This window comes from Carcharhinus amblyrhynchos, chromosome 11, assembly GCF_965287045.1.
Source record: "Carcharhinus amblyrhynchos chromosome 11, sCarAmb.v2.hapA, whole genome shotgun sequence".
NCBI classification, from domain to species: domain Eukaryota; kingdom Metazoa; phylum Chordata; class Chondrichthyes; order Carcharhiniformes; family Carcharhinidae; genus Carcharhinus; species Carcharhinus amblyrhynchos.
Window position 1 is genome coordinate 6,375,908 of NC_137334.1, and position 21,215 is coordinate 6,397,122.

Consider the following 21,215-nt stretch of genomic DNA (forward strand, 5'->3'; position numbering starts at 1 on the left):
ATATATCCTGTTTGTGAACAAAACTCTCACTTACCTGATGAAGGGGCAGCGCTCCGAAAGCTTGTGGCTTGTGCTACCAAATAAACTTACTGGAATTTAACCTGGTGTTGTGAGACTTCTTACTGTGATAACCAAGAGACACAGAGATGGATGAAGTAATGGAGTATAAAGATTTGGTTACGTGCTCTGTGAGAAAAGGCTTGGGCCCCAAAAGAGACAAAGAAATATTGAATAAAACCCACTATATCCCCTTCTCAATACCTGGGTCTTCCTGATAAGCTGCTTGATTGATCATGTCCAGAAATGAATGGCTTCATTCAATTTACACCCTCTCAAGATTCAAAAAGATTTACCATAAGCCATTCGTTTAGGAACATCTAAATTAGAAGCAGGAATAGGCCATTCAGCCCCGTGCACCTGCTCCATTATTCATTTTGTTCATGGCTGATTCAACAAATTCAATATCCTGATCCGCCTTTCCCCCATATCACTTGATTTCTTTAGCATGATTTCCCCCTTTGTAAATCCATGCTGGCTTTCTCTGATTATACCACTGCCTTCCAAATGCTGAACAATGAAATCCTTGATAATGGACTCTAGCAATTTCCCCAGTACCAGCATAAAGGCAAAATACTGTGGATGTTGGAATCTGAAACAAAAACAGAAAATGATGGAAAAATCTCAGCAGGTCTGACAGCATCTGTGAAGAGAGAATAAAGCCAATGTTTCGAGATAGGATGACCCCATGCTGTCAGACCTGCTGAGCTTTTCCAGCATTTTCTGTTTTTGTTCCCCAGTATTGATGTTAGGGTCACTGGTCTATAGTTCCCTGCTTTCTCTCTGCTGCCTTTTTTGAATAACGGGCTTACATTAGCTATCCTCCAATCTGTAGGAACTAGTCCAGAGAATTTGGGAAAATGGATCTCTTATTTCCAGGGCCACTTCCTTAAGTGGGATGAAGGTTATCGAACCCTGGAGATATATCAATATTCAACACCATCAGTTTCCTCAAAGCCATTTCTCACTAATACTGACTTCCTTCAGCTTCTCATTAAAACTTGTTTCTTTCAGAACTTCTAGTACATTATTCATCTCTTCCTTTGTGAAGGCAGAAGCAAAGTATAAATTTAGCTCCTCAGCCATTTCTTTGCTTTCCGTTATGAATTCTCCCCTTTCTGAATGTAAAGGGCCTATATGCGTTTTTCTCAATCTTTTTCTCTATACATACCAATAAAAGCTTTTACAGTCAGTTTTTTATATTTCCCGCCAGCTTTACTTTCATTTCTGTTTTCCCCATCTTAATCCTTTGTTTAATTTTAAACTGCTCCCAATCCTGAAGTCTATTTATTGCTTTTTCTCGCCAATATGTATGCTGCTTCTTTGAATCTAATACTATCTCTAATTTCTCTTGTAAACCATGGTTTGGCCACAATTCCCTTATCACTCTTGTGCCAAACAGAAATAAGCAACTTTTGGAGTTCACCTATTTGTTCTTTAAATGCTTTCCATTGCCTGTCCACTGGTCCTTTCTTTCAGTGATGTTTCCCAGTCCATCATAGCCAACTCATGCCTCATACCATCATACTTACCTTTACTGAGATTCAGGACCCTGGTCTCAGAATCAGCTACATCATTATCCACCTTGACAAAGGATTCTATCATATTATCTGGTCTACTCTAATTCTATTTTAATTTTCTTTCTAAATGTTACATAGATTTATTTATAAATATTTTCAGTTCTTTAAAGTGCTGGGTCCACATACAGTAGAATAAATCGTGATCATCAGCACCTTCAGGAATCGATTTCAACATTTTTCCACCCCCCACCCCTCCCCCCCCCCCCCCCCAAAGGAAGATAAATGTTTTTTTATCTTGTGAACTCTGAATGATAGGAGATACAGTGGTGGTCACCATGGAAACAGTGGCTTTTTGTCATTGCGGGATAGCTCGCACAGACAGTTCAGCAGAACCAGTGTGTCTCGAAGGAACTTGGCAGGAACCATGTCAATGACGAGTTTCCGCAGGATGATGGGATTGTAGGTGATATTGGTGTAAGCATTTGGCCGCTGTTTGAGAATTCCATAGGTGTTGACCAGGAACTCACTGAAGCCAGTGTGGATATCAGTATTGTAGTTGAGTTTTTCGAGTTTTGCTAATAAGGCTGTGTAAGTCTGGGTCATTTCCCTCCATTTCTGCTTATCTACCGTTCCATCCATGGGATTAATGGAATTCTGTAAGAAATGCAAGCAGTCAAATAGAAATAAAAGCATCTGGAGAGATGTACATTTAATAATTGAGATTCTATCACCCTTTTCAAACTATTTAATAAAGTCAAAATCACCCTCAGTGCGTCTCTAGGAGAATGCAAGAAGCTAATGCTGTTTTTTCTCCTTTGATCTGTCATGGGACGTGGGCTTTGCCTGCAAGGCAACAGTTATTGTCCACCCCTATTTGCCCTTGAACTGAATGGCTTGCCAGGTGGTAGTTAAAAGTCAACCACATTGCTGTGGGTCTCGAGTTACATGTAAGCCAGATCAGGTAAAGACAGTGGATTTCCTTCCCTAAAAGGAACATTTGTGCCATAGAGGTGCCAGACAATGGCAGTCTCCACAAGAGAGGATCAAACCATCATTCCATGACATTCAATGGCATTACCACTGCTGAATCCCCCACTATCAACATCCTAGGGATTACCATTGACCATAAACTGAACAGGGTGAGCCATGCAAATGCTGTGGCTACAATAGCAGATCAGAGGCTAGGAATCCTCCTGTGAGTAACTCATCTCCTGACTCCTGAAAGCCTGTCTGCTATCTACAAGGCACAAGTCAGGAATGTGATGGAATAGTGTCCACTTTGCCTGGATGAGTGCAACTCCAACAACGCTGAAGAGACTTGACACCATTCAGGACAAAGCAGTCCACTCGAGTGCAACCTTTTCCACAAACATTTCTCTCCATCACTAACGAACAGTAGCAGCCATGTGTACCATCTACAAGATGCACTGCAGGAACTCACCAAACTTCTGAGGCAATACCTTCGAAACGCACGACCACTACCATCTAGAAGAACAAGAGCAGCAGATATCTGGGGAACACCACAACCTAGAGGCTGTCCTCCAAGTCACTCACTTGGAGATATATCATTGTTCCTCCCCTGTCGCAGAGTAAAAATCCTGGAATTCCCTCCATAACATCACTGTGGATACACTTAAATCTCAGGGAGGTTCAAGAAGGCAGCTCACCACCATCCTCTGAAGGGCAATTGCTAGGGATGGGCAATAAATACTGGTCTAGCCAATGATGCCCACTTCCCAAAAATGAATTAAAAAAAATATACTTCAACTTAATTAAAGTAGATTTCTAAACAAAATACTCCCATTATGCTCATTCTACATTAAGTTCCCATTTAATTCAATCAGTTTCTAATCTTGTTTAGAGGATACAACACAAAAGGAAAGGATTGAAGTCATACCTGTTTGATTTTTGATGGGATGTTGGATACTGTGTATCCGTAGAGCCTGGTTAATCCCGGGAACACATGCGCCAGGATCCTCCGATCAAGTTGGAATGCTATCTCACCAATCACACGGCTGTTCTTTTCCATATTGGAGAAAGAATCCATCTCTGAAAGATCATGTATTAAAAATGTGCATCAGATGAGGTCGTTACAGTGAGGTGGACAGCAACAGGAGGATGCAGACAGTATGCTTCTGACTGCTTTGTCCTGGATTCATAGAGACTTTGCAGAGCAGTGTGAAGTGATGCATTTTGGTAAGGAGAATGAGGCGAGATAATTTTAAAGAGGGTGTAGGAACGGAGAGATCTGGAGTTTATAAACACAAGTTTTGAGAAGATACAGGTGTGATGACCTTTGACCTGAAAGCAGTACAGTAAAAAAAATTGTAGTTTTGTAAAAGTCTCAATAGAATCTGCAATTGCTTTTGAAGGATACTTGCAAAGGAGTTGTAAGAAATTAGAAGATCAGTTGGAATTTTCTTGGATATTGACCAGACCTCCTGAGTGACCATTACTGTTGGATTGCCACTGCACCGTGCCAATACTCCATATTTCAGGCTGGGACTTTCAATTCCGGTATCTTCACAGATGTGGAGCTTACCATCAATCAATGCTTCCTCGTGATGCTGGATTATCAGGGAAAGGTAAGGCGCGTCCCACTCTGACAGCAGGCACTGCCATATTCTGGTAAGTGTTCACTAACACATTGAGAAGGTGAAACACTTAAACAGCTTTTCAGTCTGTCCATGAATGAGTGTCTGAGTGAATGGATGAATGTGTAAGTGGGTAAGGCTATGTGCGAGTAAGGGAGGAGAGTGACAGGCGGATGAAGCTAGGTGGGTAAGGGTGTAGGATGACAGGTGGTTAGGCTAAGTGGGGGTAAGGGTGTAGGCTGACAAGTGGGTGAGTCTAAGTGGGTAAGGGAATAAGAACATAAGAACTAGGAGCAGGAGTAGGCCATCTGGCCCCTCAAGCCTGCTCCACCATTCAATAAGATCATGGCTGATCTTTGTGTGGACTCAGCTCCACTTACCCACCCGTTCACCATAACCCTTAATTCCTTTACTGTTCAAAAATGTATCTATCATTGCCTTAAAAACATCCAATGAGGTAGCCTCAACTGCTTCACTGGGCAGGGAATTCCACAGATTCACAACCCTTTGTGTGAAGAAGTTCCTCCTCAACTCAGTCCTAAATCTGCTTCCCCTTATTTTGAGGCCATGCCCCCTAGTTCCACCCACCAGTGGAAACAACTTCCCTGCTTCTATCTTATCTATTCCCTTCATAATCTTACATGTTTCTATAAGATCTCCCCCTCATTCTTCTGAATTCCAATGAGTATAGCCCCAGTCTACTCAGTCTCTCCTCATAAGCCAACCCTCTCAACTCCCGGAATCAACCTAGTGAATCTCCTCTGCACCCACTCCAGTGCCAGTGTATCCTTTCTCAAGCAAGGAGACCAAAACTGTACACAGTATTCCAGGTGTGGCCTCACCAGCAACTTATACAGCTGCAACATAGTCTCTTTGTTTTTAAACTCCATCCCTCTAGCAACGAAAGATAAAATTCCATTTGCCTTCTTAGTTACCTGCTGTACCTGCGAACCAACTTGAGATTCCTGCACAAGGACACCCAGGTCCCTCTGCACAGCAGCATGCTGCAATTTTTTACCATTTAAATAATAGTCCATTTTGCTGTTATTCCTACCAAAATGAATGGACTCACATTTATCAACATTGTACTCCATCTGCCAGACCCTTGCCCACTCACTTAGATTATCTATATCCCTTCGCAGACTTTCAGCATCCTCTGCGCACTTTGCTCTTCCGCCCATCTTAATGTCATCTGTAACTTTTGATACACTACACTTGGTTCCCAACTCCAAATTATCTATGTAAATCGTAAACAATTGTGGTCCCAACAATTGATCCCTGAGGCACACCACTAGTCACTGATCATCAACCAGAGAACCACCCATTTACCCCCACCCTTTGCTTTCTGTTAGTTAACCAATCTTCTATCCATGTTAATACATTTCCCGTAACATAGTGCACCTTTAGCTTATGTAGCAGTCTTTGGTGTGGCATCTTGTCAAATGCCTTCTGGAAATCCAGATACACCACATCCACAGGTTCCCCATTGTCCACTGCACATGTAATGTTCTCAAAGCATTCCACCAAATTAATCAAACATGACCTGAGCTTCATGAACCCATGCTGCGTCTTACCAATGGGACAATTTATAACCAGATGTCTCGCTATTTCTTCCTTGATGGTAGATTCAAGCATTTTCCCTACCACAGAAGTTAAGTTAACCAGCCTATAGTTACCCACCTTTTGTCTACCGCCTTTTTTAAACAGTGGCGTCATATTTGCTGTTTTCCAATCTGCGGGAACCACCCCAGAGTCCAGCGAATTTTGGTAAATTACCACTAGCGCATTTGCTATTTCTCCCACCATCTCTTTTAGTACCCTGGGATGCATTCCATCAGGACCAGGAGACTTGTCTACCTTTAGCCCTATTAGCTTGCCCAACACTACCTCTTTCGTGATAATGATAGTTTCTAAGTTCACACCTGCCGTAGCCTGTCATTAATTTTTGGCATGTTATTAGTGTCTTCCACTGTGAAGACTGACACAAAATACCTGTTCAATGCCTCAGCCATTTTCTCACTTCCAGCTATTACATCCCCCTTGTCCTCTAAAGGACCAATGTTTACTTTTGCCACTCTGTTTTATATATTTGTAGAATCTTTTGCTATCTGTTTTTATATTCTGAGCTAGTTCATCTTTTAATCCATCTTACTTTTCTTTATAGCTTTTTTATGGCTTTCTGCTGAACTTTAAAGATTTCCCAATCCTCTGGGTTCCCACTAATCTTTGCCACTTTGTATGCATTTTCTTTGAATTTGATACCCTCCTCTATTTCCTTAGATATCCATGGCTGATTATCTCTTTTTTTAAACAGTCCTTCCTTATCACTGGTATATATTTTTGCTGAGCACTGTGAAAGATCGCTTTGAAAGTCCTTCACTGTTCCTCAATTGTCCCACCATAAAGTTTTTGCTCCCTGTCTACCTTCGCCAACTTCTCCCTCATCCCTTTATAATCTCCTTTGTTTCAGCACAAGACACAAGGTAAAATCCAATACCAGTGTCTTGTGCTTAAACAAAGGAGATTATAAAGGGATGAGGGAGAAGGTAAAATTCAATACCACTCACACTCCATCTGTATTTTAAATTCAACCATACTGTGATTGTTTCTTCCAAGAGGATCCCTAACTGCAATATCATTAATTATTCCCATCTCATTACACAGGACCAGATCTAGGATAGCTTGCTCCCTTGTCAATTCCATTACATACTGTTCAAGGAAGCTATCATGGATACATTCTATGAACTCCTCCTCAAAGTTGCCTTGACTGACCTGGTTTGACCAATTGATATGTAGATTAAAATCCCCCATGATAATTGCTGTACCATTTTTACATGCATCAGTTATTTCTTTGTTTATTTCTTGCCCTACCACAATGTCATTATTTGGTGGCCTATAGACTACGCCTACAGTGACTTTTTCTCCTTACTATTTCTAATTTCCACCCAAATGGATTCAACCATTTTTCATAGAACCAATATCATCTCTCACTACCGCCCTGATATCATATCAGATATCAGAGCTACACCACCTCCCTTATCTTCCTGTCAGTCTCTCCAAACAGTCTGATACCCCTGGATATTTAACTCTCAGTCGTGACCATCCTGCAACCATGGCTCTGTAATGGCCACCAAATCGTACTCATTCGAATAGGGTGACAGGTGGGTGAGGCTAAGTGAATAAAGGAGTAGGGTGACGGATTTGTGAGGCAGATAGGGTGGCAGTGGGCTGCGGGTGGCAGGTAAGGTGGTCGGGTAGCAAATGGGTGAAGTTAAGTGGGTATGGTGGTAGGGTGACAGGTAGGCAAGGTACTAGGGTGGTAGGTGAGTAGCTGGGCAGGATGGTGGATTGGTAGGGTGGTGAGTTGATTGGGCTGTAGGTGGGTACAATGGTGGGTGGGTAGGGTTTCAGGTGGGTAAGATGGTAGCTTGGCAGGTGGGTAGGGTGGCAGGACAGTGAGAACGGGTCGAGGGGAAGTTGGGTGATGGACTCGTCAATTCAGGGGAGAGTTGGGAAAGCGGGGGGTGAGTTGGATGGGTTGGAGGGCGGCTGGGAGAGTTAGAGGAAGAGTCAGTGTAAGGTCAAGGTGAGTGATGGGAGGGTCAGTTGTATACTTACCCAGGAAATAGAGAGAATTTCTCTGTCTAACATTTCCTGAGTAATGATCCAATCTGTCAGATCTGTCTAAAGTCTCTGAGTCTAACTCAAGAGTTGGAGATTTTTTTCTGGAAGGATTTCAGGGAGCAGTGGAATTACCATCAGAAATTTAAACTTCCCAGGAAATCCCCACAGTCAGTGTAGTGCCTGGGGGATCCCAACACTTATCTTGAGGGACTCCAGTCTCCTGGCGATTCAGAGACTGGAAGATCTGGGCCATAAAGAAATACTGGTCCACGTGACCTGGTGACCCTTGACCTGGAAGTAAGGCCAGCAGATTTTCGAAAGTTCTGAGCAGATTGTATTAACATGCAACAGGATTGCACTTAAGAGCGTTTATCAATTATCATTAAATAAGGTAAGATAAAGTCTCCATTATCCCAGATGACCAAAGACTTCCTTTCCTCTTTGATGGGGAGAGCTGACTGGTGGTGATGTAACCTGAGGACCACCACACCTCCAGTGAGGGGCAAGGATGAGCAGGCAGGGCCTTTTTGAATAACCTCAGCTGGTACAGAAATTGAACCCACGCTGTTGATGTCGTCCTGCATCACTCACCAGCCCCGTTCAACCAACTGAGCTAAACCGATCATTAAATATCAGCCAGAATTTTCTGGCCGTTCACAGCAGTGGGATTCTGTGGTCCTGCTGCAGTGAACAGAGATTTAACTGAGCGCCAAATTCTCTGTCCTCGCTTGCAGTTGCAGTGGGGCACGAACCACTTCCTGGCTGGAGAATTCCAGCCATCATTTCCGTAAATCTACACATCAGTCCCTGGTAATAGGCGCATCGTAAGTATTAAATATACAATTCATATCCCGGTCGCCTTTGCTGGTGATTTGACAAATCAATAAATAATTCTAAAGATTAATGAAAAATTAATTTTGCAATCATCCCCTATGAACAAATTGCTCTGCCTCTGGAGACCAAGCAGACCGGTGTGACAGGGTCATCATAAACTGCAAAGTGATTGGCAGCTCCTCCCAGCCACACAGCATCAGTGAGGGTGACTTCTTGTTTGGGAGGACTGGGGGTGGGGTGGGGCAGAGTTTCGGTTGAGTGGTCTGTGCTATGATAGGTGATGGGGTGCCACGAAGGGATGTTTAAAAGGTGGGATCAGCAATGGAGCTGTCGGCATCATAAAAGTTCTTGGACGTCCTGTGCAAGTTGGATGAAAAGGTCTACATCTTGGAAAACCGTGTGAATAGCTTGGAAATGCTGCTGAGAATTGTCCAAATCATGAATTGGTGTTTTATTGCGAAGTAACTTGGAAAGTAACACCATTAGGACTGTTGTAACCCGAGGGAAGGTTTACAGAAATATGCCTAGATGTGATAATCATACCCGTGAAATTCAGTGTTGTTGTTGGACAGGACCTCTGATCTAACCTGCATAAATAAATTTTGTGGTGAATGACGTGAGTGCTAATGGTTGTGTAAGACATATCCTTGTTGTATTGACTACCTGAATTGAAATTTACCTTTTTATTTCAAGTGTCATTTATTAAATTACATGTAACTGGTATTAGTTCTGATTCTGTGTCAAAAGTTACAAAATGAAATTTTAGTAGTAATTTCTTCATTTAAGCATCGTTCAGTAAATTTGATTATTTTGTTTACAGTTTCCCCATGGGGATCATTACACAGAATCCCGAGCTTTATTACCTAATTAATGAGGAAGTTAGGTTAAACCTTTATTAAACAATGATTAGGCCTCTGATGGAGTAGTGTGTCCACTTCTGGGTACCATTCTTCAAGAAACATGTCAAAACCACAAAGATAGTTAGTGCCGACATTTATTAGACTGATCCCAAGGGTTTGAGGCTTCAGTTAGGTGGAGAGACTTAGAGCAGAAAAGGTTAAAGAGAGATTCAAAATGATGAAAGCATTAATAGAGTAGATAGAAAGAAACTTCTTTCTACTGGAAGCAGGGTTAATAATCAAAGGACTTGGGTTGAAGACAATTGACAAAAGAGCTGGATGCGAAATGAGGGGAATATTTTTATAGAACATAGAACACTACAGCACAAACAGACCCTTCGGCCCATGAGTTGCACCAATCATATCCCTACCTACCAGGCCTATCTATAACCCTCAATCCCATGTACGCATCCAGAAGTCTCTTAAAAGACCCCAACGAGTTCGCCTCCACCACCACCGATGGCAGGCGATTCCACTCACTCACCACCCTCTGACTGAAAAACTTACCCCTGACATCTCTGTACCTACTCCTCAGCACCTTAAACCTGTGTCCTCTCGTCGCGACCATTTCAGCCCTGGGAAATAGCCTCCGAGAATCCACCCTACGTATATCTCTCAACATCTTATAAACCTCTATCAGGTCACCTCTCAACCCTCGTCTCTCCAGGGAGAAAAGACCGAGCTCCCTCAACCTATCAAATTCTGCAGCAAGTGAGGATGGTCAGGAATGTATGCCCGAAAGAACGGATAAATACCTTAATGAGAGAAACTTGTAGGGCTAACTGAAAGGGTAGGAAGTTCAATTAATTGGACAGCTTTTCATAGAGCACAATGAGTCAAATGTCCTCCTTTTACTCATCTACAATGTCCTCATTCTAATGGTATTTTCCCTTCTTAGGGAGAGTCTTCTCAGTTGAAAAGACAGACAACTTGCTGCTGAAGCTGCTGTAAAATCTGCTATCTCTGTTGCACTCTTAAATTTGTGCTTCCGGCCATTCTCTGGTTGCCTTTATTCAAGTTGCTACCGTTCTAGTAATTTGTTAATTTGATTTGCTACATCTCCTCTCACAAATCCCTTCCGTCCCCACTATTTAATTTAAAGCCCTCTCTCTCCCTCTACCTCCATAGTTATGTGACTCACCAGGACACGGTTCTGGTGAAGCCCATGGTACAATTCCCACTTTCCCCAGTACTGGTGCCAGTCCTCTGGGAATCCAAACCCATTTCTCCCACACCAATCTTTCAGCCACATATTCATCTCTCTAATCTTATTTACCCTATGTCCGTTTGCTCACAGCTCAGATAATAATCCAAAGGTTCTAACCTTAGTGCTTTTTAATTTAGTCCCGAGTTGCACATACTCTGCAAGCAAAGCCTCTTTCTTAACCCTATGTCTGTCATTGGAACAAGTGTGGACCATGACAGCTGGATCCTCCCCCTCCTTTCTCTCCAGCCCCAAGTGTCCCAAAGCCTGGCTGTGGGCAGGTTACAGCGCTTTCTAAACTTATTTCTCACCTGCAGAGAACTGTGTCTCTTCTTCTGACTATCCCTTACTTTCAGTACAATCCTTTTAACTCTCTCCACCCTTCCACCCACTGCCTGAATACTTTCTTGTGCCATTGTCAGTTAATTAATTATGTTAACTAATTTATTTTTCTTAATTAAAATTTCTAATTAATAAACTCTATTACTTTTGATAACTTACTACTATTTTCTAGGTCAAATAAATAGTTTTTGAGGATAGCCTTTAGGAATATAAACTGGTTACAGAAGGAGATAAATTTAGTGAGGAAATTCCTGGTCAGGTTGGCAGAAAAGTGGCAAGTGGAATTTAACCCAACAAAGTGGGAGATGAGGCATTTGGAGGAGTTGTAGAGGAAGTGAATGGAGTTGATGTTCACAAATCCTTGAAGGTCACAAGATAGATTGACAAGATATTAAGGCGGCTTATGGAATCCTTTCATTTGTTAGAATATAATGGCAGGGCGGTGATGCTGAAACTGTACAAAACATTAATCGTGTCACAATTTGAGCACTATGTGCAGTTCTGGTCACCTTGTTATAGAAAGGATGCAATTGCATTAGAGAGGATTTTAGGAGGATGTTGCCACAATTGGAAAATTGCAGTAATGAGTGAAGAATGGATAGTGTGGGATAGTTCTCCTTGATACAGAGGAGGCTGAGGGGACATCTGATTGAGATCTACAAAATTGTGAAGGGTCTGGGTAGAGTGGATGGGAAGGGCCTTAGCAGAAAGCTCAGTGACTAGGGGGTATAGATTTAAAGTGATTGGCAGAAAAGTTAGAGGAGCGATGAGGAAAAGACTTTTCACCCAGAGGGCAGTAAGGTCTGGAAATCACTGCCTGAAAGGGTAGTTGAGGCAGAGATCCTAAACTCACTTATCATGTGTCGAGATATACACTTCAACGCCATAATCTGCAGGGCTAATGCCATGAAATGCGGTTAGGCCACTTGGCTCATTTTTCAGCTGGCAGCAGATATGATGGGCCAAGTGGTCTCTTTCTGTGCCATAACCTTCTATGATTCTGTAAACTCCAGGGCTTAGGGCTTGAAAAGTTTAAAATGAGATTAAAATAGGGATTGATAGAGCAGACGCAGCACGGTTTCATTAAAGGGAAGTCGTGTCTGACAAATTTACTGGAGTTCTATGAGGATGTGTCTAGGGCGGTGGATAGAGGAGAGCCGGTGGATGTGGTCTTTCTAGATTTTCAGAAAGCGCTTGACAAAGTGCCTCACAAGAGGTTATTGCAGAAGGTCGAGGGACATGGAGTTGGGGGTAGGGTGTTAGCGTGGATAGAGGATTGGTTGTCAAATAGGAGGCAGAGAGTGGGAGTCAACGGGTGCTATTCGGATTGGCGGATGGTGACTAGTGGAGTGCCCCAGGGGTCGGTGCTGGGGCCTCAGCTTTTTACCATTTATATAGATGATCTGGAGGAGGGAACCGAGTGTAGAGTGTCGAAATTTGCTGATGACACCAAGATTGGGGGAACGGCAAATTGTGCGGAGGGTGTGGAGAGTCTGCAGAAGGATCTAGATAGGCTGGGCGAATGGGCCAGGAAATGGCAAATGGAATTTAATGTTGGCAAGTGTGAGGTGGTCCACTTTGGTAGGAAAAATGGTAGGAAGGACTATTATTTACGAGGCGAAAAACTGCAGCAGGCGACGGTGCAGAGGGACCTCGGGGTCCTTGTGCATGAGTCGCTAAAACCCAGCTTGCAGGTGCAGCAGGTGGTCAGGAAGGCGAATGGGATGCTGGCCTTCATAGCGAAGGGGATTGAATATAAAAGTAGGGAGGTCTTGCTGCAGCTGTATAGGGCATTGGTGAGGCCGCAACTGGAGTACTGTGTGCATTTTTGGGCGCCGCACCTGCGCAAAGATATTTTGGCCTTGGAGGGAGTGCAGAGGAGGTTTACTAGGCTGATACCGGAGTTGAAAGGGTTGAGCTATGAGGAGAGGTTGAATAAACTGGGCTTGTACTCGTTAGAGTTTAGAAGAATGAGAGGAGATCTCATTGAAACGTATAAGATGATGAATGGGATGGATAGGATAGAGGTGGAAAGACTCTTCCCGCTCAAAAAAGACAATAGGACTAGGGGGCACAGCCTCAAGATAAAAGGGGGGCGGTTTAGAACGGAGTTGAGGAGGAACTTCTTCACTCAAAGGGTGGTGAATCTCTGGAATTCTCTGCCCGTTGAAGTGGTGGAGGCTGCCTCGCTAAATATTTTTAAGACGCGGGTTGATGGGTTTTTGATAGGAGAGGGGATTAAGGGTTATGGGGAGAGGGCAGGAAAGTGGAACTGAGCAGCGACAGATCAGCCATGATCTTATTGAATGGCGGGGCAGGCTCGAAGGGCTGGATGGCCTACTCCTGCTCCTATTTCTTATGTTCTTATTGCAAAACAGGTCAAAGTTGGAAGGACAGAGATCTTGGTGAATTGTAAAGCTGGAATAAGTTATAAAGACAGCGAAAAAAAACACGGAGGGACTTTAAGGTAAAGATGAGAATTTTAAATTTGATATATTGCTCGACCTGCAGTTAGTGAGCCTGGGGTGATAAATGAGACTTGGTATGAGTTAGAATAAGCTGAGGTTGATAGATTGGAAAGTATTCCCAGAAGGAAGCCTGTTTCCATTCATTGCCTCTCATTTGTGTTGTGCTATGATCAGAGCTGTTACAAAGAAAGCCACTTTTTTTTTCAGGGACACCAGTACTGACACAAATCCTCACTCAATTCCATGAGCAATTACTCACCATTCACATAGAACACTCGCGTTTTGTTCCCTTCCTCGAGGAACAGTTTCTTAGAATCATCCGATGTGGCTGTTTCTGAAAACCAGATCTTCTTAGCTGTGGGCTTAGCCTCGGAATCGATGAGCTGTTTGTTGACGTCCTCATCTTGTGTGCTACCTGAGGAATCCGGAGTACTGGCTTCAAAAAGCTCGGTGGATCGACAGTAACTGGAGATTTTTGTTGGCTGGGCTCCACTGAGAGAGGTGCTGAAGTTCATTGAGTGCGAATCTTCGGATAATGAAAGAGTGAGCAGGTTTTCCAGGGTGGGGCTTGGCTGCCGGTTGTGATGGTCCTGCAATTCACCTGGGCTGTTCTGCTCTGGTGTACTGCACAATGTGGAAGCTAAACAAAGTCAATAATAAATATTATCAACTTACAAGTGAGAAAAAAAATCAATCCCCTGTCTTAAATTGCTGTTTCTCTATGTACAAGTCATTGTGCAACACTTGCAGTTGTCAAATTAATCACCAACACCTTAGACATCTTAGACTTGTTTTATTGAAGTTGTCTTAAGTGGACCCAATGTTATAAAAATGAGGGTAAACTCACAAACACATCAGCAGATTTCAGGAGGAACCAACAATGGAATTCTTGCTCCTCTCAACAGCAGTGGTCCCAACAATCTCAAGGGACCACAGATCGAAAGAGTTCAGTCAGACCTCTCCACTTCTCTTTCATTTTGAACCTATCCACTCCCAACAAGTCATACCAAAGAAACTCTGCTCACATTACAATCGCATGGTGTGGATTAGAGAAAATACAATCAAGTACCAGAAGTTCAGTCCCTGCATGATTGTAGCTTCAATAATGTTACATGACACAAGATTTGGGTCTGGCAGGTTAGTAGCTTAGGATGTTTTCTTATGCTAAAGAGACTATGTAAATATCAGTTATTTGTTGTACTGCTGGTCTGTACATAGGAAGCTACGGCCTTCATTTGACTAGTGTCAATGTTTGATCTGGGAAACCATGATGTTGACAGAGTGAAAATTCTTCAGTCTTAATTTCCTCATAAAATCTACCCACTGCCAATTAAATGAACACCCAAATGCAGACAGATACCAAGTGACATGAGATCTTACTGACAGTTTAATAGGATCTTACAGTAAAGTAAAGCCTATTGACCCATCAGGGCCATACTAACCCAATGCCAGAATTAGCCAGTTGGTTTCACTCTTTTGCGTTTTCTCCAAAGCCCTATTTTTTCCTTCCTAATCATTTGTCCAATTCAATTTTGTAAGTTATCATTGAATTTGCTTCCACCACTCTTTCAGTCATAGTTGACGTGAGGATTTTAACCAACACAACGCACATAAAAAACAGCACTGGTGAGGGAAACAATTAAGTGTTGCTTTGTGAATTTATATTGTGCTGACAGAAGTTAAGTAGCGCGAGCCACAAAATTTCAATACTAGCTTCAGGTTTGCTACTACTATCTTCATGGTTTTTTAAATACCCTTAAGCTTAAGTAATATTTATGTACATTATTAATTCTTATCAGCATTCTCTCAATTTTTTAAGCCGATGAATAGTTCAGTTCTGCATGTCTCTCTACATAGCTTGGCACGTGGCGATGTGGAATCTTCCTTGCTGCTGTTCTCTGAAGCTGCGCCCAGAGTACCCTTTGCCTAAAATTGAACACAATATTCCAAATGAGGCTGGAATAACAAATAATCAAAATGCTCTTGAGATGCTTCTCATTTATACCATCAGCCATAAACTCAAATTGATTGGTTATTTTTAGTGGTTAACATTCAGCAGCACTTTGAGCTTGTTCCATGATTCGCTTATATTTTTACCTTTGAAGCCCCAATATCTTTCTGATGAAAGTACATTTCAAGACCAAAAACTCCTTCCATCAGTGCACTGCCTTGAACTAAAGGTGTTACTCCAGATCAGGATCTAACCAGAAATCCATGCAACTGAAAAACAACTTCCTTCTCTTTCTATTCCATTGTCCTGAGATTTTTGCTTACTTTTTGTATCTCTGCTTTGTGTGATTTGGGTACATGGAAACTCCATTTCTCCTTATTCCTCTATAGTTTCTTATCTTTCAGAAAGTATTCTGTTTTGTCTTTTACAAAACTAAAGCAGATGGCAACTTGCCTGCCACAGCTTTGCCCGTCACTTAGTCTGTCGATACCCCTTTGTAACTACACACTTAACTGCGCTTCCTAATGTCCTATAATCTGCAAAATTGGATATGCAGCTCTTTAATCATAGAATCCCTATAGTGCAGAAGGAGGCCATTTGGCCCATCAAGTCTGCACTGACCACAATCCCACCCAGGCCCTATTCCTGTAACCCCACATATTTCCCCTGCTAATCCTCCTGACACTGTGGTTAATTTAGCACAGCCAATTAATCTAACCCGCACATCTTTGGACTGTGGGAGGAAACCCAAGCAGACATGGGGAGAATGTGCAAACTCCACCCAGACAGTGACCCAAGCCAGGAATCGAACCCAGGTCCCTGGTGCTGTGAGGCAGCAGTGCTAACCAATATTCCAACATGCCACCCCATCCTTCATCCAAGCCATTAATATACGTGGTGAAAAGTTGTGGCTTTAGAAAAGACCTATATGGGATACCAACTTCTCACATACATCAAATGCAAGTTTAATTTTCTCGTGTAAATGACCTATATTGTTACCCAGTCAGTCAGACTAACCAAGTAGAAATGCATCTTAAGAGCTCTTGATTAGCAATCGAAAGAAGTTGCTTTTTTTTAAGCAAGGCATGAGCGAGGCTTCATTTGGAATATTTATCACTGAGCTCAATATTCTACCAGCAGAATAATATCAATTCATTGGATAAAGTTCAGAGAAGAGCGTTCAGATTTGTGTGCAACAATTAACTGGGAGTATTAACAAATGGTGAATATCATGCAAATCTAAGAAGTATCTCCACAAACTGGGTGAGGGCATGGAGAAGTGGTGGATGCAATTTAAGATTCTAAGTGAGGTTATTTCCCCTGGCTGTGAAATCTAGAACAGAGGAGCACTGTCTCAGGAAAAGGGAGATGATCGTTTAGGACCAAGATGAAGAGAAATGGCTTTACTCAAAGGGTTGTTAATCTTTTGAACTCGCTACTCATGAGTTGAGGCAGCTTCATCTTAGAGTAGTGTTACGGTTGAGACAGACAGGTTTTTGACCCGTCAAGGATTCAAGTGATACGGGGAGCAGGTGGGAAAGCGGAATTGAGGCAGAACATCAGTCATAATCATAATGAATTTAAGTCTATTTGTTAGTCTCATAAGTAGGCTTACACTAACACTACAATGAAGTTACTATGAAATCCCCTCGGTGCCTGTTCAGGTATACTGATGGACAATTTAACATGGCCAATGCACCTAACCAGCACATCTTTCAGACTGTGGGAAGAAACCGGGGCACCTGGAGGAAACCCATGCAGACAAGGGGAGAACATGCAAACTCCGCACAAGCAGTGACCCAAGCTGGGAATCGAAGCCGGGTCCCTGGTGCTGCGAGGCAGCAGTGCTAACCACTGTGCTGCCTCGTCAAATGATTGGTGTAAGAATTACAATTAGTTTGGAGTTAACATGTTTATATTTCAGCTGTATTTATTGCACCAAAGTTAGAACCACTTAAAATTATCTACTGACACGGAGTAAACAGAAAACGTACCTTATAGTGAGTATGCCACACCACATTGCAATCTATTAATAGTGGTTGCACATGACACAATGATTGAATGGCAATTTCAAAGTTGCTAAATATATAGCAAGTCATCTGACATTTTCCGTCTGGGCACCTTTGGTATTTGTGCTGAGATCTCACCCAGATTGGTTAGGAGTTTGCTTACCTGATAGATACACTGTAAATATATAAACATGAAACTAAAATAGAAACACTGGAAAATCTCAGCAGGTCTGACAGTTCTGTGGAGAGAGAATAGAGATCATCCTAACTTGAAACATTGGCTCTATTCTTTCTTCACAGATGCTGTCAGACCTGCTGAGATTTTCCAGCACTTTGTTTTTGTTTCAGATTCCAGCGTGTGCAGTATTTTGCCCTTATATAAGTATGATGCTTTGCTTGTAATTTGTCAATATTAATAAAACCAACATGGGACTTATCTCTGGCACCAGAGCCTCAACATTTGGGCAATGCACATGCACTTGGTCGATTGAAAATAAGAAGAGAATTTACAGAAAAAGTTTGGAAACAGAAACTAACAGTTGAACAAAACTTTTGCTTTACAAGTCTTAATATTAAAAATACGATGCATCATTGTCAATGTATCCATCATCAACGGGATGAAGGTATCCGAGATTCAACCTTATTTGATCAAAGGTATTATATAAGTACAAGTTGTTTTTGTTATAGCTTCACAAAGAGAGCAAATATTCAATTACCACGTGTTGCTGCAGTTGTGTTGGAATGACCAAAATTTGAGAAACAATTTGACTTTGATCCAAGCAGTGGTGCACAGTTAGAAGACAGCATATTACGCAACTCCTCATTTTCTTTAAGGAGGGTAATCTGCCGCTTTAATGCTTTGTTTTCGGCAGTCAATTTCATGTTATCTCTGCGAATCTTTTCAGAATCATCGCACATGATTACAAACAAAAACAAAATGCAAAGGTGAACACGTTGGGATCCAGACACCAGGTTGAGAGTCACTGCAGATGGCCCAGGAGCCTGAGCAGCTGCACTGTGACATCAAAGCACTGGAAGATGTCACAAAGGGAACTGTGACCTATGATTAAAGACAAGCATCCAGCTAACTTTAGTCATAATGTAACTGGACTTGGCTAAATAACTAATAGTCAAAGCTGTCTTCCTGAAGACTTTGCAATCAAAGTGCCAGATATGTGAATATCATTCCTATTTTCAGAGACAATGTGAGTTCTTCAATCAGCATAATACCATTATTAACAGACCTTCTGGGGCTGTTTGATCATCTTCTACAATGCAATTCAATGCAGTGTTTTAATCTGTCTCGGTACAGCAGCCCTGTCTGGACTGTCTTATTTTGCCGACATTTTACTTCATTAATGGTGCTATATAAATGCAAAAAGCTTTTGTAATTATAACAAGGGGTGCAGTGAGCAAGCAAGTTTAAACGCCTGAACATAAAGGAGGAGGGCATTGTCTTGCTGCAGTAGACGCTGAGTCAGGGAGATTCGGGGAAGAAGACCCACAACAGGTGCTGCTGTGCCAGGCAGGAAAGAAAGGCTGTTACTAGGTTAATAACCAAGGAGAACAGATTCTGTGATCAAAGAAATGAGGCTTATGGAGAGTTAAAGACCAAGTCAGCGGGGGCCTCGCTACTGGAAGTGAATTTGATTACGCTCAAGAAGATTGGGTGAAGGGACTTTGTTTTAAAGAAGGGTTCTGGAGCAGGGAGACAAGAAGCCTGTTAAAGTCTACAGGAGTTTGGGACTTTAAAAATAAGACTACATTTCTGCTGAGATCGCTATGTAATGCAAAAATGTGGCGTGGAGTTTTCAGTTGTTAAATTAATGGGGAATACCTTTTTTGTAGATCAGCACATTAATTACCTCCTCAGAAATGTCGATGTTGATTTCAGTTTGATTATTACAGTAAAAGTTTTACAATGTGAAATCTTGTGCAATTCTTCACTTTGGTCACTAGGAAATTCGTCTCTCTCCTTTAAGGTTATCAGTCTCTACGGGATTCATAACACTGTATAATATCTCCATATTCGGGATCATGCACCCCTTAGCAAAACTGCGCCTTTGACATTCCACCCCCTGCTCTCCAGATCATTAGAGCCAAAGTCATTGATACATCCTGCCTCGTATTGGACGGGAAAGCAGCAAGCAAAATTTAACAGTGAACAAAATATTGTTAAATGAAGAAAACAATGGGCCTAAAACATTATGTATACTTATAAACAATAATCTATTATACAAAACAGAACTTCCTGAATGAACGTCTGAAGCTAACTCCATAATGAAACTTCCATACTCGTGGTTAGTTAAAGCTTGTCAAGTATTTTGATGGACAGCATTGGTAGTGTAGGTTGACTTCCTCTTGTAGCCACATCATGTTTCATTAGCAAAATTCTAAAAAGATTAAAACTAGACAGACCACCTGCCATTGTGTACAAGCGACATACAGCCTAGTTGACCCTGCAAAGCCCTCCTCACTGATTATCTGCGGCCTTGTACCAAAATTTGGAGAGCAGTCCCACAGACTACTCTAGCAACATAGTCATACTCACAGACAACTCCATTAACATCCCCAGATATGTCCTGACCTTCAGGTAGGACAGATCCAATAAAGAATTACAGCAGCCTGGGACACAATTCATCTGGACCTGTACAGCTGTCCACTCAGTTGCTCTTTAATTCAGTGGAATGTCCATCATTGTCCAGCTAAGTATCTGATTATCTCAGAAAAGTGACAGGCCTCCCAGAGAAAAGCAACATGTGGCTCCCACTAGTTCCTCAGCCAGTGGGCAGAACCTTTAGTAAAGGTTCTTTAATTACTAAATTAAATTCCAGTCACATTTTGGTGCTTGCTCATAATTAGTCCATTATTGTCTGGTTACAGGTGCTGACCCAACTATAACCTTCCTGAACCACTTACATTGCAGATTGTTAGTTTTACTTTGTAGATTTCCAATATTAAGAAAGGTTTAGTTACAATAGAAATATCCAGGTCTTTCTCACCTGTCTATCCCTGTCTACATTACCCACTTCAAGGCTCAACAAGATTTATTGCTTCATTGTCTCAAAGCTTATCTTTTAGCTAAAGCAAATATTTCTATTATATTTTATCTCTGGCCTTTTAATCAAACAGACCATCATTACAAGGGCAATTTGCGTTATCATCTGAAACACCAGCAGAAAAGTAAATATTGTTCTTATCCAAGGATGTTGCCTTGGCTAACGCTATCTCCCATCAGGATAATTATCCATGCAGGCAATGGACTGCTCAATGGATTATTTTGTCGGGCTTTGCAGTCTATTCTGATCTTTTTATAATGTTAGTTGTCTTTTTACGTCAAGGCCAAATTACAAAGTAGGATGATTAATCTTGTCTGGAAAATGTCAGGATGTGTTTGTTAAATAGTGTGGTCAAACCAACTGTGTTTGTTAAATTATGTGGTTAAACTTAGGCAAACAGTGATAAGGGCAAAAGTAATTAAGCATTTGCCTAACTTAAAGCATTGTCTGAAACCTGATGCCGAAAGAGCAATTATTTAGTATTGTGGTTTATAACACGAGTCGAAACTTAAGGAACAATTCATTTTGTTGAGAGGTGAATTAATGGACCAACAAATGCACCAATGTTTTGGAAAAGCAAACGTGGTTACATATCTTGTAAAAGTAATTAGAACTTGTATGAGGAAATGCTATGAAGAATTGTGACCTTTGGAA

The 21,215-nt window shown here is 41.9% G+C and overlaps 1 protein-coding gene across 1 annotated transcript; it reads right to left on the reverse strand.

Annotated features, from left to right (window-relative positions):
* Positions 1–1,907: 1,907 nt before the first annotated feature.
* LOC145349650 (speriolin-like protein) lies at positions 1,908–18,420 on the reverse strand. The gene is made up of 4 exons (XM_080198170.1): positions 18,219–18,420; positions 13,802–14,182; positions 3,475–3,626; positions 1,908–2,231 (listed from the first exon to the last, which is right to left on the reverse strand). Exons 1-4 carry the CDS (start codon positions 18,418–18,420, stop codon positions 1,908–1,910), a joined length of 1,059 nt encoding a protein of 352 aa, XP_080054296.1.
* Between the last annotated feature and the right edge of the window lie 2,795 nt (positions 18,421–21,215).